At 40.3% G+C, this 26,163-nt stretch overlaps 1 protein-coding gene across 5 annotated transcripts in view; it reads left to right on the top strand.

Moving 5' to 3' along the window:
- The window catches only part of LOC109934040 (disks large-associated protein 4-like), a 195,392-nt gene that overhangs the window by 129,553 nt on the left and 39,676 nt on the right, over window positions 1–26,163 (top strand). For 2 of the 5 annotated variants that reach the window (XM_020532899.2, XM_048608424.1), the window contains exon 1: window positions 21,968–22,086. The exons of 2 other annotated variants lie outside the window; for them this stretch is intronic. Coding sequence is in view for 1 of the 3 variants with exons in the window: in XM_048608423.1 (XP_048464380.1) it covers window position 22,220 (1 nt within the window). In the remaining 2 variants the exon portion in view is untranslated. Of the gene's footprint in view, window positions 1–21,967; window positions 22,087–22,164; window positions 22,221–26,163 lie in introns of those variants that run through there. One more of the 5 variants, XM_048608423.1, reaches the window with a different exon arrangement.

The raw sequence follows: 26,163 nt of genomic DNA, 5'->3' as shown, positions 1-26,163 counted from the left end.
ATTTTCTGAAGAAGCGTCTAGGCCCGAAACGTCAGCCTTCCTACTCCTCTGATGCTGCTTGGCCTGCTGTGTTCATCCAGCTCTACACCTTGTTATCTCAGATTTTCCAGCATCTGCAGTTCCTACTATCTCTAATGAAGTTCATGACACTTTCAATGAAATGATACACACATGTACTGAATTATACCAGCAAAAAGATTTACCTACTTCTTTTGAAGTTTTCAAAGTCATTTTACAATATTTAAAATGCACTTTAAGCATACAGTATTAAGTTATTGACATTTGCTAGTGAATGTTGGAAGTTGTTGCATCTTAAGTAGTCCGAGAGAAAGATAGTGTCTTGTCACTGATAAAAAGCCTGCAGAGTATTCTGGAGGCAGCAGTTACAGTCCACATCAAAAACAGCCTGCTTTTCATTGTAGTTGGAAAATTCTTTTCAATTCTGACAATGATGGTGGTGTCATCCGGTAAGATACTTTGAGAATTTCTCGGATAAAATTTGCAGGACATTTTGCTTTTTCTTGAACTGGGAAAGGGAAAATTCAACTCGAATTCAATTCCTGCTCTCCAATGCATTCTGGCAGTGACCTGTTGAGAAGTATGCGTGTGTGAATACTTGTAATCGATACCGATCAGTCAGTAAGCCTAGTCTATTTGATTAAGTTCTTTCCCACACTATTTGGCTAAATGCCACACCATACTATGCAATTTACTCACTGATCTATGAAGTCTAAGTGCTTCAAAATAACCAGTCCTCCTCCCTGTTTATATTACTGTGTATTTCCCCTTTTGTAATTGAACAATTTGGATGACAAATAAAGGGTATGTTGTGATGGCCTGAGGGAAAGGAGTGACAGCCTAGGTAGATTTCACAAAGAAATCTGGCAGCCTCTAGAAAAGAAACAACTTTCATGACAGCTTTAGGAGGTTGAAACTGTGGATGATTGTTGCCACCATGGGAAGGAAAATAAAAGGTGGGCAGGTGAGGTGGGGTGGATTAGTGGAGTTGGAGGACATGGTGGTGGCTCATTGGATGTAGGGGTGTGGTGAAGGGTTGGTGTGGTGGGATTGTGGAGATGCAGTACTGGGGTGGTCAGCCTTAACAGATGCGATTAGAACTTCTACCCCTCAGGGAAAGGAAGTCCTTCCCTTGAGCTGCTGCCAATTTGCTGTGAAATTGTCTCCCCTTACTTGTAGGGGTGCTTTTCTCATTCAATCATGAGGCTGGCTGCTCTGCATTTATTACCTGCCCCTTGCTGCTCTTGAGAAGGTAGTCGTGAGCTACCTTCTTGAACTACTACAGTCCACGTGCTATATAGGTAAGGCCGCAATGCTGTAAGGGAGGAAATTCCAGGAGTTTGACCTGGTGACGCTAAAGGAAACGGCAGTTGGAAAGTGTAGTCTAAGGATCTATGGTGAATTTCTGCAATGTATCTATTAGCTGCTACTGCTGCTACTGAGCACCGGCCATACACACATTGGATATTTGTGGATGTGATGGCAGTCAAGCAGGCTGCCTTGTCCTGGATGGGATCAAGCTTCTTGAGTGTTGTTGTTACTGCACCTATCCGAGCAAATGGGGAGTATTCCATTGTACTTCTGCCTTGTAGATGGTGAATAGGCTTTGGGGAGTCAGGAGGTAAGTTACTCGCCACTGTATTCCTAACATCTGATCTGCTCTTGTAGCCAGTGTTTATGTAACAAGTCTAGTTGAGTTTCTGGTCAATGATAACCCCCTGGAATGTTGATAACAGGAGATTTAGTGATGATAACACCATTGAATATCAAAGGGTGATCATTGAATTGTCTCTTACTGGAGGTGATCTTTGCCTGGCATTTGTGTGATGCAAATGTTACATGCCACTTGTCAGCCCAAGCCTGGATATTGTCTAGGTCCTGCTGCATTTGGACAAGAACTGCCTCAGTATCTAAGGAGTCACTGACACAATGGAAAACCCACAAGACACTGACAAAGCTGCAGTATGGAGTGAAAACTGAATGTGGTTAGTCCTTGTCCTGTTGTGGACGTGCTGATTCCTGGCTTCAGACCCATCCTGCCTCCAGAGGAGGGAACTCATTGGCAAACCAACCTAACATCTGCTTTCGAAACAAAAAGTGCCGGAAAGTTTGTTTCTAAAGAATTCATATTGGACTTGACACATTGCCTTAGTTTCTCTCTCTACAGATGTTGTCAGACCTTCTGAGTTTTTCCAGCACTTTCTGTTTTTATTCCATATTTTCAGCATCTGCGATATTTTACCTTTATCTATTTTCCAGAATTTGCTTGCTTGTTCTCTTCCACACCTTCCTCCAGAAACTTAGGAAAATGAGAGCTGTAATCCACATTCAATGCTGCAGGAACATTTCTGCACAACAATCAATATAGGAAGGCTACTTTGATTCCCATTTCAGAAATATTTTAATCACGGACCCATTAAGAATATAATTCAGTCTGCAAACATATTCACCACACAAGAGTGTCAGTGAAGTTGTGCACCTTCATATCTAATCCAATGCTCTTCATAAAGTACAAACTGTTCTCCATTGTGACTTTGTAAATCTATATTACATGATTTCTGAAGAGTATGTGAAAGAAAACTTGCACAGGTTTTTAGAATCCTGAGGGGAGTTTAATAAGACTTTACACGGATAATAAGGCCTACTTCTGCTTCTATATCTTATGGTCTGAAGATAAAACATAGATACGATTATGTAAGATAACAAGGTGTAGAGCTGGATGAACACAGCAGACCAAGCAGCATCACAGGAGCAGGAAGGCTGACGTTTCAGGCCTAGACCCAAACGTCAGCCTTCCTGCTCCTATGATGCTGCTTGGCCTGCTGCGTTCATCCAGCTCTACACTTTGTTATCTCAGATTCTCCAGCATCTGCAGTTCCTACTATCTCTGATACGATTATGTAATTTGGCCCGTCAAAGATTAAAGTTTGTTCTATTGTTCTAATATCTGCCACTCCCACAATCCGATCCTCTGATCTTATAATGTAAGTGCTCAACACCAAAACAATCAGTGAACAGATATCAAACTTCTGCAGAACAGAGGGAAGTTTAATATTTCCTACACAGATTGTTCTTCAAAGCCTGGATACTTTCAAGTATTAGTAAAAACAACAACAAATGACAGTTGATTAATCGAGCAGCACTGTGAATTATAATAATAAATTATTCCAATTTCAAAACACTAGGGGAGGATGCCAGAATTAGTCCTGACTACATATACAGATTTTATCATTATATTTAAATTAAAATGCTGCATACATTCAATATAAATCAGTTAATATTGTAAAAACTTACATTGGAAATAAATCAAGTAAGAGAATAATTCTAATGACATTTTGGTAAAGGATTACACAGAGAGTAACATAAGACTGGCAGTGGGAAGCTTGAGCAATTTATAAATATCATTTTGACACTTGCAGTATACAACAGTGTTTTGATACAGTTTTCGTTAAACCATTCCAGTTCAATTTTGCGAAATCCATCCCAATCTATATTTTCCAGGGGAGTTCCGATCTTTCTTCTCTCAGTTCTTTCACTTCCATCAAATAATTATGTGGCAATGAGTATTCATACAGGCCCTAGGTATACCTGCCATTTTGTGAGGTTTGTGGAATATTCCTCCTAGTCTGAATCAGGCTCCTTCTCACACTTTTTTTTGTGGTGTTTTGATGACTGTGTTGGTGCTGCTTCCTGCTGTCACCTGGGATTGGAAAAGATTAATCAATTTTACTTCCAACTTCCATCCTTCACTCACCTTCGTCTGATTCATCTCAGACTCTTCCCTTTTCCCTTCCTTCACTCCTCTGTTTCTATCTCTGGTGACAGGCTGTCTACTAATATTCATTACAAACCCAACTCTCACAGATACCTTGACTATGCTTGCTCACCTCCTGCATCCTCTAAGAACTCCATTCCTTTCTTCCAGTTTCTCCGCCTCGAATACCTGTTTTCTGGTAATGTTACGTTCCACAATGGTACACCTAAAATATCCTTCTTCAACAACTGGGGATTCCCCTCACTGTGGTAGATAGAGCTGGGTCAAAAATCACGCAACACTGGGTTATAGTCCAACAAGTTTCTTTGAAGACACAAGCTTTCTGAGTCTCGGTCCTTCTTCAGGTGTCAGTGAGAGATATGGCATCAGACACAGAATTTCTAAGCAAAAGATCAAAGGGTCATACAACTGATGTGAATGTGTTGAACAAACCTAAGATGGTTACTAAATTTTTAATCAGTTAGAAAGGATTAATATGCAAATTCCATAATTTTTAACAAGTCATGCCCCGAGATAACTAAAGGTTTTATCAGTTCCCTTTCCTTCAGTATGCCAGAGGTGACATTTCAGGTCACACAATGCATTTTAGGTGTGAGGCCTTGTTTAGAATCTGGCTGTGTATCAACTTGGAGTCAGACTGGTTTTATTTCCAAAGTAGAAATTTATAAAATGCCACATTGGCTGTCTACAAATTGTGTCATTTTTGAACAAAATAAAATGTATCTGCAATTACAAATCTGCAAATGCAAGTTCACCCCATAGATTTTTAAATGTGTGTGTGGCGTGCGCGTGTGTGTGTGAGAGAAGAGGGAATGTGTGTGTGTGTGTGTGTGTGTTTGTGTGTGTGTGAGTGAGAGAGAGAGAGAGTGTATAGTGTGGTGGAGTCACCTGTAGTGCGACATGAACCCAAGATCTGGTTTGAGGCTGTCTCCATGGATACCAAAGTCTGCCTTGGATGACGTTTACCTGAAGATCGAGGCCAAATGTCCTTTATCGCCAAATTGTTCCCTCCCTGTCTGTCTGGCGATTGTTGCGCAGTGTCCATTCATCCGTTGTCACAGCCTCTGCACGGTTTTGCCAATATACCATGCCTTGGGGCATCCTTGCCTGTAGTATGAGATAGACAACATTGGCTGAGTATCTGCCATGCACATAGTGGGTGGTGTTCCCATGTGTGATGGTAGTGTCCGTGTTGCTGATCTGACATGCCTTGTAGAGGTTGTCATGACAGGGTCGTGTGGCATTGTGGTCGATGTTGTCCTGAAGGCTAGGTAATTTGCTGCAAACAATGGTCTGTTTAAGATTTGGCAGTTGTTTGAAGACGAGAAGTAGAGGCGTAGAGAAGATCTAGGCGAGATGCTCATTGTCATCAATGATGTATTGAAAGCTGCAAAGAACATGGTGTATTACTGGATGATGGACGTAGACAGAGCTGTCAGCTGTTCTTGATCTATTTCCTGCACTTCTAGCATCATTCTTTTCTCCTTACCCCCAGGAAGGAGATGATAGTGTTCCACCATGATAGTGTTCCCCTTGTCCTCATTTTGCACCCCAGCAGCCTCTGCATTCAAAGGATCATTCTCTGTCATTTCCACCTCCTACTGCATGATGCCGTGACCAAATGCATTTTTTCCTTCCCTCTTTTGTCAGCTTTCCAAAAGGACCATTCCTCCATCATTTCCAGAATTCCTACTCTGGGCCAATCCCTTCTCTCTACAACTAATAGCAATCCCTTGTTCCCTGACACCTGTAATCCCTTTTCTTCCTCACCCTCTGTATCCTCCCTTAACCTTCCCTTCTGTTCCACTTGCTCCTCACTGCGTTTGTCTACAGTATAAAACCAAGCACCATCTCTTCTGTTCCAAAGAAGAGTCATTTTGAACTGAGCCGTTAAATCTGTCTCTCTCTCCACAGATGCTGCTGAACCTACTGAGGTTTCCAGCACTTTGTTTTTATTTCAAAGATTCCTGCTTTCATTTATGCACTATCCATTTCCGTATGGTTGCCAAAGTTTCTGAGCAGCTGCTTCTTGCTAGATGATGGGTAATGTAGAAGGTGTTGAACAAGATTACAATGCCCAACCTATGTTATTAAAATCAGCCACCACACCATGCAGGATTCTGTTTTGCAGAATTCGTATAATGTTTGTGGCAAGATCTTCAACTCTGTCAATATTGTTATGATCTGTATGGGGAAACCTTAAATCAAAATAATCAAAATTTCAATAATTTGTGCGAGTCATCACATAACCATTAGGATGCAGATGCTTTGGAGAGAGTGCAGAGAAGGTTTACCAGGATGTTACCTGGTCTGGAGGGTTTTAGTTATAAGGAGAGGCTGGATAAACTCGGATTGTTTACAGTAGAAAGCTGGAGGCTGAGGGGGTGACCTGATAGATGTTCAAGGTGAGAGGGGGAAAGTTTTTCGCACAGAGAGTGGTAGGTGTCTGGAACGCACTGCCAGTGAAGGTGGTGGAAGCAGGCACATTAGCAAAGTTTAAGGCATATCTTGATAGACATGGGAAAGTGAGGCGAACAGAGGGATAGGTACCACGCATGGGCAGTATGTGGTGAGTCGAAATAAGGACTAGGAATCAGTGCAGGCTTGGTGGGCTGACGGACCTGTTCCTGTGCAGTATTGTACTGTATTATATAAAGTCCAGGTCAATGGCACTTTCCAGGAACATGTTTAGAACCTTGAAGTAAACTGATGGGAATTCATCTAATGCATAGAAGTAATAGGTAATTAGATTACTATTTCTAATTTGTTTGAAAACGTGGCTTACAACAAGAATAAAATAAACTAAAAGCAAAAGCAAGTTATCAAGGCAATTAATTTACCAGTAAAGTATTTTTGTCAGGAAAAGTTATTTAGTGCACATGGCTTTTGTGTGAATGCAAGCAGAAAATAACAATCAGATTGATTTCAACAATATTGTCGTGATTACTGTTAATCATCTTATACAACCAGGCCATCTGTGCACTTGGTTAATGCTTTGAAAGCTGTTTTCAGATTTAGTCTGTGTAAAGTTGTTTCGCTAATGTACACTTCAGAAGTAATCGCAATAACAATAAGAGCTGATTGATTTGAGTCATGTATGTAGCAAAGACTTTAAACAATTTCTGAAAGGGTCAGTTTAGCTGAGTTCATTGGACAGTTGGTTTGCAAAGCAGTGGATTGCAACAACATGGGTTCAATTCCCATCACCGGCTGAGTTTACCACAAAGAACTCTCCTTCTGTGGGGCAGTATGGTGGCTCAGTGTTTAGCACTGCTGCCTCACAGCACCAAGGACCCAGGTTCAATTCCAGCCTTGGGGCAACTGTCTGTGTGGAGTTTACACATTCTCCCCATGTCTGCATGGGCCCCTCTGGGAGATCTGGTTTCCTCCCACAGTCCAAAGATGTGTAGGTTAGGTGGATTGGCCACACTAAATTGCCTGTACTGGCCTGGTATGTGTAGGTTAAGTGGATTAGCCATAGGAAATACAGGGATAGCTTAGGGCATGAGTCTGGGTGAGATGGTCTTTGGAGAGTTAGTGTGGACTTGTTGGTCCAAATGGCCTGTTTCTGCATTGTAGGGATTCCATTGTAATCTATGAAAGTACATTATTTCACTTCAGCTGTTAACTGCCACACCTTTTCTGCTTCAGGATGGTAATGTAAGTGATGAATTTCTGTGGAGTATCAATAGTTTTTCACTGCAATTCATACCAGTACTAAAGCCCCCAAAATTTAAGCCTTTTTTAAAGTTTCTAAACAGTGACCTACATGATAACAAAATCACAAAATTGTTACAGTGCAGAAACTATTTTGTCCTTCATATCAGTGCTAGCTCTCCAAATGAGTAATTAATTTAGCAATGTTCTCCTTCCTTCTCCGCTGCAATTGGTAGAAGTGCAGGAGCATTTATGGAAATTTGCCTCCCACCTCCCACCAAACTTCCAATAGAAATTCACTTCCAGAGTAAGATTGTGTACAGATTGTAAAATCTTCTCTCTGTCAATGAATATGAATCTTTCCTTGTTTGCAACCCATTTCAGTTTCTGGAAAATGAAATTCATGGTCTTTATACTGAATATCTTGAGGAAGACTATTTACTTCTAAGTATATTTATTTCCTAGTTCTATATTCCTTAAACTTAGGCACGTTTTGAAACATATAAAATCACCTCCTAGAGCAAACTGTGGCCATAGTTTGATTTTAAATTTATGTAACTTGCTGCTATGATGCAGAAAGATGAGATGAAATAATCTTTTGAGACAAGTTTCTTGAAAAATTAATACTGTGAAATGGTAATCAACTTACATAAAGAACATTGTATTAGCAGTTTTCACTCAATTGATTGCTTTGTACGAAAGGTCTTAATGGATTCATATTGATTTAAAACCCAATGTGCAAAATGCTGTGAGAAGCCATAATCCATTTTCCTCTAAGTTTAGTTTCTGTGTGAAGAGTGCAAATCTGTCTGTGCTGTGTTTAAAAGCTTCCCAGTGTGGAGAAAAATCAAACTGGTTGCTTATACATACTTTCACATGGCCGGATCAAGACCAGCTTGTCATTTATCACACAGCTCTCCAGTTGAAGTGGTACACAGATGATTTTCTTCCCAAATATCACTCTTGATCTTATTTAAAGGTATAAACAAGCCAATGTGATTAACCTGGTGATGCTTACTCTGCGAAGTGAAAAACCTCCGTTCTGTGGCTTCCCTTGACATTATGACTGTGGCCAGAAATTTAGCACATTAGCGCATTGATAGTGTTCCTGTCTTTGAAACAAAGGATCCAGATTCTGTTCTCACCTGCTGTAAAGGAACATCATAATATATCTGAACAGAGCGATCAAAGTATTTATTTTTAGGCTTTGGCAATGCAGTGGTAATGTTCCCACCTGCTCCAAAATTGTGTACTGACAACTCCAAACAGATTGATTCAGAAATATTTCAAGCAGTGGCTTGCATTTGTGCTGATCTGAGGAGTGTAAATACAAATAGTCAACATGGAATCGCAAATAGGAAATTGCATTTGATGAACTTGTCGGAGGCTTTTGAAGATGTTCTTAACAATATCTATAAAATAGAGCTGATGGATTCTTTTGATTTTCGAAAGGTTTTTGATTAAGTCCCCCGTATGGGATAGGAAATAATGTCTCGGCATGGATTACTGATTGGCTAACAGTCAGAAAACAGAAATTAGGAATAAATGGATCATGCTTGCATTGACAGGTTGTGGCTCATGGGGTAGTGCAAGGATCAGTACTTGGGCCCCAGTTACTCACAATGTGTGTGATGATTTGGGGCTGGGGACCAAATGTAATATTCCAAATTTGAGATTGACGCAAAGCTGAGTGGGAAAGTGTGTAGTGAAGGTAGTGTACAGTGGCTTCAGGAGGTTTTGGACAGGCTTTGTGAATGGGCAAGAACATGGCAGATGGAATATACTTGAGAAAAATGTGAGGTTATCCACTTTGGCAGGAGGAACAGATTTGCGGAGTTTTGTTTTAAATGGTAAAAGATTGGAATGTGTAAATGTGCAAAGGACACAAAGTGTCCTTTGTCAATAAGTCACTGAAGACTAACATGCATGTGCAGTAAACTGTTAGGAAGGCAAATAGAAGGATAGCCTTTATAGTGAAACGATTTGAGTGTAGGAGTAGTGAAGACGTTGTTCAATTGTATAGGACATTGTTTAGAATGTGCCTGGAGTGTTGTTTTGCAGTTTTGGTCTTCTTAGCAAAGATATTATTGTCATTTAAAACTAAGAAAATAGATATAAGACATACTTAAAAGGTGAATATCACAAGCACAATGCAAAGGCAATTTTTAAAAAAGTGACTGTCATTAAATTTGCCCAGTGTTTTCACAATCGACACTGAATAAACAGCTGTAACAACATTTGAATGCTCAAGGTGTATCTGTCATCTCCTAATCATATAGTAGCAATACCAGAAATACCCTAAGCCAAGAAAAATGTTGCCCAGAGCCATTGATTTTCATTCATATCACTGGAATATGTGCTTGCTTGCAAGGTACCTTGACTTATGTAAAGCACTTTAAAGCAAATAATGTGTGAACAAAGAAAGATCTAATGACATATCTCTCCTTGTTGCAAATTTCTCATGCTATTTTCCTCCTTTTTTGTAGCATCCAGGCTTTACAATCTTGTTGCTTTTTTTGGCTATTGACTGTACTTATTTGGTTGTTTCTTTGTGTGCATATGTAATTTATTCTATCAGTGAGGCTTCTCCGCAGGAATCAACATGCCACAGGGTTTGACTAGAATAGACCATATGTATAATCTCGGTGCTATGGAAACAGTATTGTCTGCAATCAGATTTTGCATGTTTTCAGTCACTGGAGGAAAGGCACTAATGAGATTCACAGACTTATTCTGTGATGGTTGCAGCTAATTAAATTTATAAGATGATGAAATAAAAATAATTCTAAATAGAAAAGAATGCTCCAGGTGCACAGACGATTTTGTCCCATTTACACTCAAGAGGTAAATTTATGAATTTTGTTTGTAATGAAGCTCAAATTTTTATTCTGAATCTGCATAAAATTTCTTCCTTTCCATCTCACAAGTTATGGGCATTTGAACAATGGAACAGAATGAATAAGTCTTTACTCGAAGTATTGCTGCTGAGGTTAACAAAACAGAACAGTCTCATAGTGAGAACAGAAGCAAGACAAAACCACAGAAGCAGTTATCGGCAATAAATGCATATACAGTATTTAACATTTACAATAGGAAGTTAAATTCATCTTTGATCTGTTCTTTGTCTCCGAGTTCCAGTGTGATGTACTACTCTCTATTTGTTCATATTTGGATTGCTGCCAGATAACGTTCTATAGAGCAGAATAAGGAGATTGGGGTTGTTGCCAGATTCTGGGTTGTAATAGCACAAAATTGGCAATGATTAAGACTAGATTCTGGGAAACCAGTGGGGGTATCTGGTATCAGTCAAGTGACAGACCAGACAACTGAACAACAGAATGAACTGAGACATTTATTTGATGAAGCATTTTATTTATGTACAAACTTCTTACATCTCAAAATAGGATCAGAGGTATGTGGTAAAAAGATTGGATCTATTCTCTGTTAAGTCCAAATAATGGTCAGGAAATTGAAGAGTACATATCTTAAACAGCATTTGGCAGCACTGTATTGTATTTGCATAGAGCTCATTTAGTTAAGTATTCGAGACTTGCATACTGAAATGTGCAGCCGTGGTGTTGTTATGTAGATTTGATCATTTTTGTGATGTGACATAATATGCACAATATGTATTCGTAGATCATTTACTTACATGAGGCTTCTCAGTACTTGTGTGAATTGAATTAATAATGGCGGGAAAAAATAAGTCTGCATTTTAAGAATTTCGTTCACTATCTATCTGAGGCTGAAATGTGAAACAGTTATTTCTCCCTGGTGTGGAAAAACAGCTGTCACATCACATAGATATAACGCTGTTAAATGCTGTCTACAGTTTCTTGCACACAAAAGAATTGCAGCTGAATTTACTGACTCAAGGGTGTGAGAAATGGTTGTGCCCTTTCAGTCAGGTACTAAGTGGACCAGATTAGTGAGCAGGAAATATGGATGCGGATAAAATTTCCCAATTGAATTGCGAATTCTGAATATCTTATAGAATGAGAGGGTGCTATAAAGTTTGTCGAGGGCTAGGAACATAGGAACAGAAGTAAGCCACTCAGTCCATTGAACTTGTTTCACCATTCAATTAGATCATGGCTGATCATCTATGTCAGCGCTACCTTCCTGTGCTAATTCCTTCTCCTTTTCAGTTATTAATCCCAAAAAAACTACCAATTTCCTCTTTAACTTTTTCAGTGATTGAGCTTCCACATGAGGGAAAGAGTTCCAGAGCTTCAGCAACCTCTGAGTGAGGAAATCGTTCCTCATTTTTAGTCTTAATTTGAGGCAGAACATGGACCTTCCAGGCATCCATCCCTGCATCTGTCCTTGGAAAGTTCACTACAAGGTGTGATGTGCCTTCTTAAATTTCACAACATCTCCTCCCTTTCCATTCTACACTATTTTGGAAGTTTTTTCAGGGGTACTCCCATTCTACACCAGGAATATATTCCAGATTCCCCCTTTATACTTAGCGGATCTCATGACTGCTGATTGCAGATATTTAGGAAGAGGTTGGGGGGGGTTGTGTCAGGAAAATTTCCCACCTCAGGTTTTCGGATGAGTGCAGTGACTTAGAAGTCCCTGAAATGTGGTATTATTCTTATGCTTAATGAAAATGAAGAGCTCTAGCCATGGCCAGGTAAGATGCTTCTCAAGTCACTTCTCTTATGGCTTCCCTGCTGCCAACTTCATCAACCACTTTCATGATGCCTACTTTGTTGAATGTCCTCAACTTTCCAGCTAAGATCTGTGCAGGTCCTCAGATACCTCAGCAGTTTCAACAGAAGGGGGAGATAGTAGTGTAATGTTAATGTTATGGTAGTAACATCCACAGAAAATTCCCTCCTTCATCATTCATGTTCCCAATTTACAAATGGTCATGCTGTCTGCTTAAGTTTGCATAATTCTGCCTGTGCTTTCAGTTCTGAGATTTTTGTAAACCCAAGAAATTAAGCAGAGAAAAGTGACCTTCACAGTGTGGTAGTTCTTTGTTCCCTGTGAATAGTTATAAATGTTTTACTATTTAATCTTAGGCTATAATGGGTCTTTGGCTCTTTCTAACAATGGCAAAGTCGGATATATGCCTGTCACCACCCTGATAGATCCATATGCTGCATATTAAAAAGGTGCTATCCCTAATATTTTGGATAGGGTTAGTAGAGTGACAAAGCAGTCAATGGGAGTCATGGAAGTAATGCCCCATTGTGTAGAATGGTACTAAACCATGCAGATTAGAAGGGCTGTTCTCAAATCGTTATCATGTGCTGAATTGGCCGATCTTGGCTACTGTCGCAATAGGTCACTATATTTCATCTCAGCATGCCTGAGCTAATGAGAAATACCAGTTTCTCTTCCTACTCCTATCTAATGATTTCTTTTACAAATGTATGTTTGTACATGCTAAATGAGGACACAATCAGGTTCTGGTACATCCCTGTACTCCAGCAGCCCCACTGTAACTCACTATCTGTGCTTACACAAGCATGTGCAGCTGTCAAATCTATGAACAGCAGACACAAAGATCAGAAATAATTAAGGCAAATAGCCTAGGAATGGTCAACAGCTTTCAGTGCAAATAGATGTGTTGCATATTAGAACAGGAAACAGAAAATGATAGCTATTTGGGTGAGGGATGAAAGGGAACATCTGGCAACAGAACCAATCCCATATTATTTACTGCCAGGGAAGAGGAAGGCCTAGATTAAGAAAGTGGGATGTGGGATGGGATGTGCATCAGAGAGTAAAATGTGGAGCAATGGATCTTGACTATTACTGCTGGATAGGAGGTTGATCAACAGTAAAGCTTGGTGTCTGTTTTACTGTTTCCATTGAGAAACTATTTATTCTTAATATCATCTGTCTTATTTTGTATGCTGTAACAAGGGAAATAGAGCAAACAATGCCAAGAAATACACTGGGGAGGGTAGAGTAATGTGCAATCTAGGCCTGCCCAGCATGCCACCTGATGGGTCAGCAGTACCTATACCTGCTGACAGCAAGTAAAAGTCAATCTTGTTAAAGTCTGCACCTTTCTCCTCCAAGAAAGCTATAGTTTTTCTTTTGTTCAGTCAGAAAGTACCCAGGCAAAACAAGAACATTAAAAGGAAAAAAAAGAAAAATGTTAGCAATCTGAAATAATAGATGATGATGGAAGTAAACAGCAAACCAGTGAGCATTTGTAACAAGAAGAAAAGTTTATATTTAAGTAACCATAAAAAATTATGTCTACACAGATTTTTCTGATATTTTAAAACAAGTAAAAATTGAGAAGAAAGTCAAAAGATGAAAAGAAGGAGGTTTTATTTGCTGTGTCAGCATTCTTATCCTCGTTGTGATAAAATTTCAGGTGGTTACACACTTTTTGTCTGCTTTTGGATGTTAACAGACAGATTGCCAGCATTCAACACTTACTTGGTTCCTATTATTGTGATGGACGCTATCAAATAATTCACATGTAATTCTCAAACTCTTGTAAATGGAAAATTTTCTAAAATATTTCAATAGATTTAACTTGGTAACAAAAGGGTTCTACATTCTATATTGTTTGCTTTCACTTTTGTCTTTCATTTCATTTTCTTATTTCTCAAACCATTAAGAGAGTGAATAAAACTGGGGTACTGTTCCACCAACAATGATGTCTTCAAGTTCCTCTCGGGCAGCACGGTAGCTCAGTGGTTAGCGCTGCTGCCTCACAGCGCCAGGGACCCAGATTCGATTCCATCCTCAGGCGACTGTCTGTGTGGAGTTTGCACATTCTCCTCGTGTCTGCGTGGGTTTCGTCCGGGTGCTCCGGTTTCCTCCCACACTCCAAAGATGTGCAGGCTAGGTGGATTGGCCATGCTAAATTGCCCATAGTGTTCAGGGATGTGTAGATTAGGTGGGTTAGAGGGGATGGGTCAGGGTGGAATGTTCCAAGGGTCAGTATGGACTTGTTGGCCAAAGGGCCTGTTTCCACATTGTAGAGATTCTATGATTCAAAGGTCCTTTCTGTACTGTTGAATGTTTGTATTGTGAGAGCACGCCTGTTGTTAATGACACTCCTTAATGTGAAGAATTTGGCAGTGACCTAAACTTTTGTTGGGTCCCATCAGCTCCTGTTTGATTCTTTGTCATCTTATTAATATCTGTATTTACAGTGAGTGGAGGTCATCAGTCTCTGAATATCAATCACCTGGGATTTGAATATAAACATCAAAGTACTTTAAGACAGGACAAGGAATAACAATGATTTATTCAATCGAAAGAGAACTATCAAACTGTTGTTTTCTTCATCACACGAAGACATAAGTGCTCACGTCCATGCCAATGTTGATCAGAGTTGACCAGATACTAGTCAGGAATATGAAGGCAGGTTAAGTCTCCCTTCTCTTGCAAGAGATATTAAGTCAAAAGTGTTGAGCAACCAGCATGGTCTTTTCATGCAATATATATATCGGTTTTCCCCTTGAATTGGTACTCTTGTGAAATGTCCTGATCAATGTCAAATGCAAAGCTTATAGCAATGTTTGTCTTTTTTCAGCAACAATCAGGTTCTTTAGTTCAAAATGACTATTTCTATTCATTTAGATGAAATGTTAACCCTTTCCAATGTGGTTATAAAAGACTCTATGCTGCCATTTGGTAGTGAGTAGGAAAGTTCCTATGATGGTCTGAACAACTGCCTTGTTTTCTTACAGTATTGGCACTTCAAAAGTTCTTCTTAGTTATAGAACACTCTGCCGTATTCCAAGGATAGGAAAGTTGCCAAGAGTTGAAAAGTTTTTCTCTTATTGATGTTGATTAATGGCTCAGATTTGTCCCCTTCTTGAAATATTCAGCTGGTTGCTTGCTTGAATCCAGTCCTGTGAAATATCTCTAATAGCAGGAGGTTGCCGGGTGACCTTACAGAGGATTATAAAATCATGAGGGGCATAGATGAGGTGAATAGCAAAGGTCTTTTCCCTAGTGTACGGAAGTTCAAAACTAGAGGGCATAGGTCTAAGGCGAGAGGAGAAAGATTCAAAAGGAACCTGTGGGGCAGTTGTCTTAGACAGAGGGCGGTTTATATGTGCAATGAACTGCTGGAGGGAGTGGTCCATGCAAATACAGTTACAACATTTAAAAGACATTTGGGCAGGTACATGAATAGGAAAGTTTAGAGGAATATAAGTCAAATGCAGGCAAATGGGACTAGTTTATTTTGGGAAACTTGGTCAGCATGGACAAGTTGGACTGAAGGGTCTGTTTCCGTGCTGTATGACTCTATGACTCTATTTAGTGACTTTTATGTGACTCTTGAGAGTGCCCCACAAATTTCTTTCATAGGCTCCTTCAGCATCCCGTAGCCGGTGCTGTCTTGGTTTTCCTGATGGCCGTGAGTCACATTGTGTGGTTAGTTCATTTAACATGTATCAGCTGTAGTTTTTCAGTTAGTATTTACATATCAGAATGAGTCATGGTACCATACATCACTGAAAGGTACTGTAAATACAGAAAGGCACTAGTGGAAATTGGGAAATGATGATTGTTGGCATGTGATTGCAGGAGGGAAAGATAAAGCTTGTTTACTGGATGGAACTATTAAGGAGACAGTTTAGGATGTTTATTAATATTTTTGAGGGAACTGATTGTAGTTGATTACTTGTAGTTTGACTCTAGCAAAGTTGAAAAGTTGATGTTAAAAGTAGAATGTGGTGTTAATTGGAAAAGCAGGAGTCAAAAACTAGCAGCTCTCACATTTTGTTAATTTTCCACTCTGGTGCAACCTTTGCGATACCCATGCTAATTATCATATGCCCTCCAGTGTTTTGTCTTTGTGTTTATCGTATCGTGGCAAGAGCTTGGCTGTGCTCCAGATCAGTTATGGTTTTCATACTGCACGCAGGGAGAACTGTGCTGGACAATGCAATTCACTTGCCTTCAAGATTCTTGCATTATTACAATATAAATATTTGCTAAAACATTAAGGCCTACAAACCATTATTGACAGTACTATAAAATGCAATGCAAGCAAAATAAACTGTTACCGTCACATCCAACCTGTCCACTTTGCAATGTTTGGAAACGCAGAAACATTCAGATAGCGAAGAAACCATGACGGTGAACTTTGAGATTATGGTTAACACAGGTATTAATAGAGAGAAGGGTAGGCAGAGGCCTGCTACAATTTAGTCATGAATTTGAGCTGTCATTCTGCAAGTATAATTGATAATTCACCCAAACTTTCTATATAAATCACTAATATATTATGTGAAGCCATTAATTTGCTAATGATATTAAGGGTATACTATGAAATTAACTTATGATGTCATAGTTTGTTTGACTAGACTAGGAATGATTGAAAACAATAAAGCAGGCTAGTGAGCAAATCTGTACATAATCATATCTATTATTTCTGTAGGGTAAACCACCTGGTTTCATATGGTTTCACAGGACTACATTATTTGGAGGTAAAGGAAATGGGAATTTAATTTGCACAATTTGTTTAGCTGTTTAGCCATTTTCCTCCAAGAAGTAAGGTATAGTAAATAATCTGTGGCTGAATCCGAGTGTACTGTCTGTGCTTCCAAAAGTCCTCAGACTTTGTTTGGGAAAATTCTGAAATAAAATGATTTTTGCAAGGTACCAGGATATTTTCACTCACTGCACAGGACCACGTTTATGCATGGGACAGAAAACAAACCCTGATTTGTGGAACTCCAGAGATTACCATAATAATGAGAATGTCAGATTAGTTAGTGATGAAAATGAAAATCTTCTTAAATGAATAGGGCTGTTCAATCTATAAATTCAGGAGCTAGCTCTAACTAAATGAAATACAGTATTACCACTAGCTGCATTGATTCTTTCCAAGAGCATTGCACTTATTCCATTTGCTGCATTCAGTTTTCAAAATTATTCAGTAATCACTCCTATTCAACTAAAATTCAACTTCTCCCTTTCGTAGATTTCTACTTCACTATCCCTCTTCCACTGCCTTCTACTTCATACTTAATTTAGGATTCTCAATACTAAAGTCCTTCAGGGAAGAAAATCTGCTATCTTCAGCTGGTCTGACCTACATGTGAATGCAAACCCACAGCAATGTGGTTGACTCTTAACTGCCCCCTTAGGGATGGGCAATAAATTCTGGCCTAGCCAGCAATGCCCTCATTTCATGAGTGAGAAAATAAGTCAATAAATATGCAATATGGGAAGGGAAAAAGTGCAAACACTGATCTTGTGGGACACATGACACCCATGACCACTTCAGCACCATCGTCAGGCTGAAATTCTGAAACATAATATTCAAAAGTGATTAAAGGAGTTAAACAAAACCTCACTAGATGACCAGGTTCATCACAGCAGTGTAGTTCAGCACTTGAACCACATCCTCCATTTATATGGCACCTTGAATGGAGTAAGACATCCCATGGCCAAATCTTGCAAACTTCTTTGAGGTACATTTCCTGTGGGTTTTGATGCTGCCAGCAAATGATTCCATAGCTGTCGATTATGACCTAGTACTTCATCCAAACTGCCATTCTTCTTCTCTAAGACTAGACAGTGATTTCTGGTAGGCCATTCAACTCCCATGGGGTCGGTGCAGTGGAATCAAAAGTGTTTCTGTCTGGTATTCATGAGGTGAGATGTTTTTCTCCCTGGAGATGGCAGGAACAGGATATAATTGGGTGAGTTGGCCCTGGAGAGAAACCCTTCTTACCACCTCACTAACTAAATTCTAAATGAAAAGTTAAGGGCAACCTCCTCAAACCACCACTAGTAAAACCCTTAAAAGGCCATAAGACCATAAGTTATAGAAACAGAATTAGGCTATTCAGCCCATTGAGTCTGATCCACCACTCTATCATGGCTGATATGTTTCTCAACCCCATTTTCATGCCTTGTCCCCATAACCCTTGATCCCCTTATCAATCAAGAGGTCAATTAATGGCCATTTAATGAACCCAACTCACCATACCCATCATCTGTCTCCTTGGCAAGTGAGCAATGTAGGTATTTTCTTGATGGGTGGTTTGGAGACAAGAGGATGACCTCTGGAGATAGTAAGGACTGCAGATTCTGGAAGCTAGAGTTAATAAATGAGGAGCTGGAAAAGTACAGCTGGTCCTGATGAACAGTTTCGGCCCTAAACATTTAATTTTCTCGTCCAAGGATGGCCTCTGACTTGGTCTCCACAAACCCCCAGTCCGATCTCCCTTCAATCCCAACCCCATGAGAAGAGTACCAAAAATACTTACCTCCTCGCCACTGGATCCCCTGAGGAATTGGTCTTGACTGATGGATTTTAGAGCTCAAAAGCTGCTGGCCTCTGATTGGCTGACAGCTTCTAGCAAACCTGAACACCAAGGTCAAAACCTGTAATTTCATCAAGTGGCTCACCCATGTTTGCCTGTCAGTTACTAATCAGCTGATTGGTGGGTGACTGGATATGTTTTGTCAGCAGTGGGGGAGGCATGTTAGTCACCACCTAATACACTTTTCCCCATGCTTAAACAAAAAAAAGGAAAATTTCCGTGCTTACTTTCTTATTGGGTTAGCTTGAAGGTAAGTGGTAAGAAGTTATTTGATTGACTTTTTCCTGAGTCAAATACTGTAGAAGCGAACCGCTGAACACTTTTCACTGTCCTAGCTGCGGTCAAAAAAACACAGTCCAGATCAAAAGACATTCGTAGACTGTTTGACTCTACTCTCTGTTGACAATATCATCAGGGCTACTGGAGGAAATGAGACATAAATTTTGCATCTAATTATTAAATTAATTTTTAAGATAGGACCTGTACATGAATTGAATACTTTGTTTGGTATTGAACAAGATGCTGGTTAGATTTTGCAATATCGCAGTCACATGATGGAGCATCACATGCAAATAGTATCTGTTAGCAATTCAAGTGTGGAAGACAGCAGATCCCAGAGGATTTTCCAACCATTTACCTTTGTCGTGTTTAAGATTCTGTAAATCACTCAAATCTTTACTTGGTTTCTTGACACATTGGCAGATAGTAATTTGAATGGAAAAAATTAAGAGGATCAATTAATAGAGCAATACTCATCAACCAGGCAATAGTTCATGAATCACACACAGTTTTTACTTTCCGAAGCAGTTCAGACACAGGTTGACACTAGAGCTGGTTGAAATTCCTGCCTTTGTTTGTTTTCTTCTCTCTTATTTTACCTTTACATTCTCCCTGCCCGCCCAACCCCAATTTACATTTAATGATTTAATGGTTTAATAGTACTGATTTCAGTTGCCTCAATTCTATTCTTTGGAACTCCTTTCCCAAACTGCTCTACTTCTCTCCTCACTTATAAAAACTTTCTTAAGCTCGACACAAGTTCCTTCTTTCACCATTGAATTACCTTGCAATATTTTTTCGTGTTAAAAGTATTACGCAAGTGTAATGCAGTGTCTTTTGTATTCTTACGTGTGTGCATAAAGTTGGAGACTTTACATGTAAACGTCTGTTATGCCATATTTTTAATAGCAGCAATTATGGTTTATTGCATAATCTGTGTTATTTAAATTGGAGTACCTGAACTTTGTACATGCGTGCCGTATCTGTGTTATCCTGTTTACATTTTTTTCGCTACTGGGTCAGCTACGTGTCATTGCAATTGGAAGGCTGTGTAATTGGAGTGTTTGTGGCATTGCAATCTCTTCATTAGGCTTTGCTGCTCTATTCTAGCTCTCAACAATTCCTGCCAACCTATCACCCCTGTTCTCACTGACCCATGTTTGCTTCTGGTCCTGGAAAATCTTACAGAATTTTAGAATGGTTCTAGTCAGCCCATCCTTTCTTTTCTGCCTCTCTGCAACAACTCAGCTGGTCCTGCTCTCCTGTCTTTTCTCCATAACCCCCTTTATTTATTGTCTTTCTAAATAATGAGCCATTACCCCTTTCAAACTTTCATTTTCATTCTGCCATGGCTTTGCCTATCCCTATCTCTGTAACCATTTCTAGCCTAAACCTATGAGATCTTAAAGCATCCTAATTTTCCGTTATAGGCCGCTATACTTTTAGCTGCCCATAGGCCCTTAGCTCTGTAGTTTTCTTTCTCAACTTCTCTACCTTTTAAAGACAACCCTTAATCTACTTTCTTATGTCCTTCTGAGGCTCCATGTCAAGTTTTGTTTGAAAACATTCTTGTGAAAGGCCTTATGACCCTTCACTGTTAAAGGAGCTAATTAAGTGTGACTTTTTATTTTATGACCTGTGCTTCAAATGTTGATGTTTAGAGTTCTGTCCGTATGTGTTAGTTCAATTGTAATGCTCATCTCAGTGCTTTAAACGTTGATAACACGTCTGTGCATACATATGTTATGACCGTGGTCGTGATGTCTCTGTGCTTTAAATCACAGTGCCTGGGGCTTTGCACACAGATGCAATGTCTGTTGCATGCTGATATAGTAACTCAGGTTCTGACTACAAGCTCTATGTCTGTGCTATTGGCCGAGCTCTGCAAAATCACAATTATGCTATTGCAGAAATAAGCCATTCAGTCTGTTATCCCTGTACTGTCTCTCTGAGCATTTTAGCTATATGCCAATCTCCTAGCTTTTCCCTACATTCTGCTTATTGAAACACAGTGCATGAGGGGCTTTTGAGAAGGTATAGGTGGTGTGCTGTGTCTAATAGTAGATATAATGGCTAATAATAATGAGTGATGGCATGTAGATATTGGAAATATGAAAGGGAAACAGAGAATGCTTTCCTGCTCCACTGATGCTGCTTGGCCTGCTGTGTTCATCCAGCTCTACACCTTGTTATCTCAGACTCCAGCATCAGCAGTTCCTACTGCCAGAGAATACTGGAACTACTCAGCAGGTCAAGCAGCATTTGTAGAGGAAAAAAATCTTTAAAAGTCAAATCAGCGAGCTTTTGCCAGACCACAAGTCATAACGTTTAAGAATTTTTGGACATCCTTATGGATTTGTGGTTGAGTTTGAATGAATTGAGCAGAAGGGTGATTCATTGATTGTGGAGATACTGGCAGTTCAAAATTTCAATAAATTGAAATACAGCAGCAACACTAAGTGTTTAAATGAATTGAGCTGAAGGGAGGGCACTGAGATTGAAGAGACACTGAGTGTTTCATAGCATTGAGCAGACAGGAAGGACGCTGAGATTGGGTAGTCATTAGGTGTTCCAATGCATTTAGCAGAGAGAAAGGATGCTAACATTATGGAGACACTGGGTGTTTCAATGCATTCAGCAGAGAGCAAGGGACACTGAGATTATGCAGAAGCTGTTTCAATGCATTGAGCAGAGAGGAAAGGATGCTGCGTTTGAAGAGACACTGGATGTTTCAATGCATTGAGCACAGAGAAGAAATGCTAGGACTGAGGAGACTCTGGGTGTTTCAATGCATTGAGCAGAGAAGAAGGGACACTGAGTTTGAGGAGTCACTGGCTGTTGAGTACCTTGAGCAGACAGCAGTGAAACTGCAACCAGCAGGCTCCCACCTGAGGACACGCGCAGAGGAGTAGGATGGGCGTGTCCCCAGTGCGCCGGCTCGCGTCACTTCCGGTGCCAGAGCCTGAGTGTGCACGCGCGGGCGCCATGGCGGGCTCGCGGCTTGGCGGCCTGGGGATCTTCAGTGTAACGGACGTGCACGAGGCGGCGGAACCCCCCTTGGGCGACGGACGGCGCCGGCAGGTGAGGGAGGGCCCGGGCCGGACGGTCAGGATAAAGCGTACAATAAGCCACCTCCCCCCCACCCGACCCACTATCCCTTCTTTCCCGCTGGCAGCCTGGAACGTTTCACACCCCCGGCCCGTCTCCGTGAGTGAGTGAGTGAATGGGGCGTTCCGGGCTCTTCACCGTCAGCCCGCTTCTAATCCCCGGGAGCGGCCTCTTATTTTATATTCCTTTATACTGGGAGGGGAAATCGCCCTCTTTTAGGCGAAACTTTGACATGTTCGTATCGGCGGATCCGGATTAACGGCGCCGGCCATCATCCCTTTTCCCCCACCCCCGAAATCGCCCGAAAGATCGATGCTCCATCCCTCCCGAGGAGTGAGGGGAGGGAACCGGCGAACAAGAGACCCGTTCCTCGGCTCCACTGAAGCCGGGTTCACTGTCAATCTTGTCTACCCCAACTCCCTGGCTTTTCAACAGCATCTTGATTTACCCCAACCCTTTCTCCCAAAACAAAAATAAAGCGGGGCTCTCTAGGGTTGTTCCTCTTCCATCCACCTACACCCCACCCCGGACACCACCCTCTCTAAATAGGACCACATTCAGAGACGGCGGCATGGATCCATGAAAACTATTGAGAGAAATGTCTTGTCAGTTCCCACTTTGCATGTCTGCATCTCTCTCTCTCTTTGTAGTTGTCAGTTGTTTCATGTCCAGTTACGTGGCCAAAATCCGCCCCCACCCCACCTTATCTCTGTGTCGCCCCTATGGCTCCAGTGAAGTTGTGATGGGATGCTGTTACAATCACATCAAGCTTTGGGGTATTAATATTTTCGGATTTCACACCACCGCCGACAGCTTTGATTTCACCGCTGTTCCAATCTAAAATCTGGTGGTATTTCGTTGCTGTATAAATCTTGATTTTAAAAAGCCAAACTTTAAATTTGTTGGAAATAAGTTTTGTTACTGCTGAAGGCACGGTTACAACTTAACGATAGGCAGAGTTGAACACGTAACTGAATCCATTGCCAACTTTTTAAGCTTCATAGTTTCCCACTCTTTGATTGTAGTATAGGGTGTTCACTATGAAAGGGTGGTACTAATGTGGAAGTTTGTCGGAAATTCAGTACTGTAGAAAAGTCCTTGAGCATTTGTTATACTTTCCTGTGAACAATGAATACAGTGTGCAGCAGTCTGAAGTCATGGTCCAAACATTTTTGCTCTGATGATAATGAATCAGTAGGAGTTTCTGGAATTTTATTAGTGGTTGCATGTTTCGGTAATACATTGGTTTTGGTTAGCGCTTGAGATATGTCCAAATATGATCCTTACAGTAGATTAACCGCATCACCCCAGACTTATGTATGCAGTTTCACTTAGAGCCCTCTGATTCTACAAAGCAATTTTCATATTGAGAAATGACTGTGTGATAAGTGTACAACTAACTTGTATATTCAGTAGCATTTTCTCTGTTCACAAGTCAGCAGAACATCTTTTGAAGAACTTCCTGTGGTAAAGATGACAGGAAGAGCATCAGAGCTCAGGGGTGGATGTGGTGAATCAGAGTAGATTTGAGCAGCAAATAAAAGCCATAGTTGCAAACACAGATTAACTTCATCTGCTTCCAGGTGGGGATAAATCTTGCAGTCTGTTCAAAGTGGATCATGTAAATGTTGGGGTGAAGTTCTTTCACTGAAACAACAGATTGTTTAGTCATTTCATACAACAAAATGCCATTGTAAACATATGACTCTCAGCAATTTAGAGAAACACATCAATGCTGGTGTATATAAGTCTTAGCTTTTACAGTCACATCAATAAAACCTAGTTCTGTATCACAGTTGTCTATGACAAAGGATGTGCTTGTGGTATCTATGACTGTTTGCTTTCCAAAAAAATGATTACGATGGTCTGAATCATTGGCTGCATGACTGCCTAATCAGTGAGTGCTTAGGAGATTTTGAGGTGATGAGATATTCTGTATAAATGCAAAACTGTCTTGGGGAACTTTGGCTGTTGCAGCCATTGTTCAATGTGACGCAAGGCTTTTTAAAATAAGAGTGTGCATTCCCTTTTTATCCAATGCCCCATTAAAACAACCTTCCACTTTGAGCAGCAGCCCAACCAGTTGTCATAACCAGCTCCACCTCCACTTAGCTGAATTGTTCTCACCTCAAACCTTTTCATTAACAACTCTTCCTCCAGATTAAAATTATTTTTTTCTGGGGATCCACATTGTTCCAGCTAAACCTGTCTTTACTTATAGAGTATGTTAAAATACTGTTATTGCATGTATTTTTCAAGTGCTTATGCTACATTGACAACGCTTTTTTCAATTTCTACCCATCTCTTCTCCCTTTCTTATCTACCCAGTTGAGCCAGAGAATAACCTGCTATAGTTTCTGTTTTAATTTCTGCACCATTGCCTCTTGAGTCCCGGAGGATTTAGCTTGCCACCTTCTGTTCCTTATCTGCGTACTGTCCTCTGTGACTCCATCCAAAAACACATCCGATTCCACGTTTACAATTTGATGTTATCTCATGATCACCTCTCTCAAACTCTCTCTTTTTTGCCCCACTGCTTGCAGTACTGAACGAGCAGAAATTTCCTCTAATACATAATTGGTAAAACAAAAGCAGTTGCCTTCATTCCCTAGCAAAATTTGGTTGCTTTGTCAGTCAACCTAGTAACTGAGGCTGAAGCCTACATTTCACAAGTTTTTTGTTTGTCGTTTTTTGTGAGATGTAGGTAAGGCCAGCATTTATTTCCAATTCATGTGGCTTGATAGGCCTTTTCAGAGAGCAGTTAAGAGTTAACTATTATTGTGGATTTGTAGACAGTTGGAGGCTAGACTTAGTAAGGGAGACAGATTTTCTTCTTAAAAGACTATTGAAACAAGGCAATTTTTATGACAATTCATGATAGTTTCAAGATAACTTGTTAATTGATTTTGAATTCCACCAACTGCTGAGGTGAGATTATGCCCCAAGAGCATGGCTTTTTGGATTACTAGTCAAGTAACATTACCATCGCTCCACTGCCATCTCAATTTCTAGAGGCCGTTTCCCTGCATCTTCCTGTACTTATGCTAAAAATGCAGTCCTCCCATTCACATTTGATGAGGTAACATATGCAACAGTCATTGTAGAAAGTAAAAACTCATGGTGTCATTAGCATGGATAGAAGCTTAGCTAGTTAACAGGAAATAGTACGCATAAATGGGTCTGTTTTGAATGGCCAGATGTATGAGTGGTGTGTCACTGGGATCAGTGCTAGTGCCTCTTTTGTTCAATGTATATAAATTTGACAGAGGGGCTGAAGATATGGTAGTTAAATTTGCTGATGTCAGCAAAACAGGTAAAAATGTAATTTGCGAAGAGGATTTGAGGCTGCAGAGTGATGGGAATAATTTAAGTGAGTGGGCAAAGATCTGACAAGGGGAGTATAATGTGGGAAAATGTGAAATTGTCAATTTTGGTAAGAAAATGAGCATATGATCTAAATGATGAGAACTTACAAAAGGACTTGGGCATCATAAAGAATGAATTGCAAATGGTTGGTATGCAAGTAATTAGAAATACTGATAGAATGTTATTGTTGATTGCCCAGGGAATTAAATACAAAAGTGGGAAGGTTATGCTTCATTCATATAGGGCATTGAAGAGACCACATCTGGACGACCATGTGCATTCTCCTTATTTAAGGAAGGATATAATGCTTGGAGTCCGTTCAGGAAAGCTTATTAGACTGCCTGGAATGGATGTGTTGTTTAATGAGGAAAGATTGGACGTGCTCGGTTTAAGTCTGTTGGAGTTTCCAAGAGTAAGGTGTGACTTGCTTGAAACGTGCAAGATCCTGAGGGGTTTTGATGGGATGGGTGTGAAAGGATGTTTGCTTTTGTGGAAGAATCTGGAACAAGTGATCAGTGGAAGCATCTAGTACTAGGGGTCACTGTATAAAGAAAAAGTGTTTCAGAGATAGCAGGAACTGCAGATGCTGGAGAATCTGAGATAACAAGGTGTAGAGCTGGATGAACACAGCGGGCCAAGCAGCATCAGAGGAGCAGGAAGGCTGACGTTTCGGGCCTAGACCCT

Source organism: Rhincodon typus, chromosome 19 (genome assembly GCF_021869965.1).
Source record: "Rhincodon typus isolate 14 chromosome 19, sRhiTyp1.1, whole genome shotgun sequence".
NCBI lineage: Eukaryota > Metazoa > Chordata > Chondrichthyes > Orectolobiformes > Rhincodontidae > Rhincodon > Rhincodon typus.
Note: the sequence above shows the minus strand (reverse complement) of the source record. Positions and strands in the feature narration are given on the sequence as shown.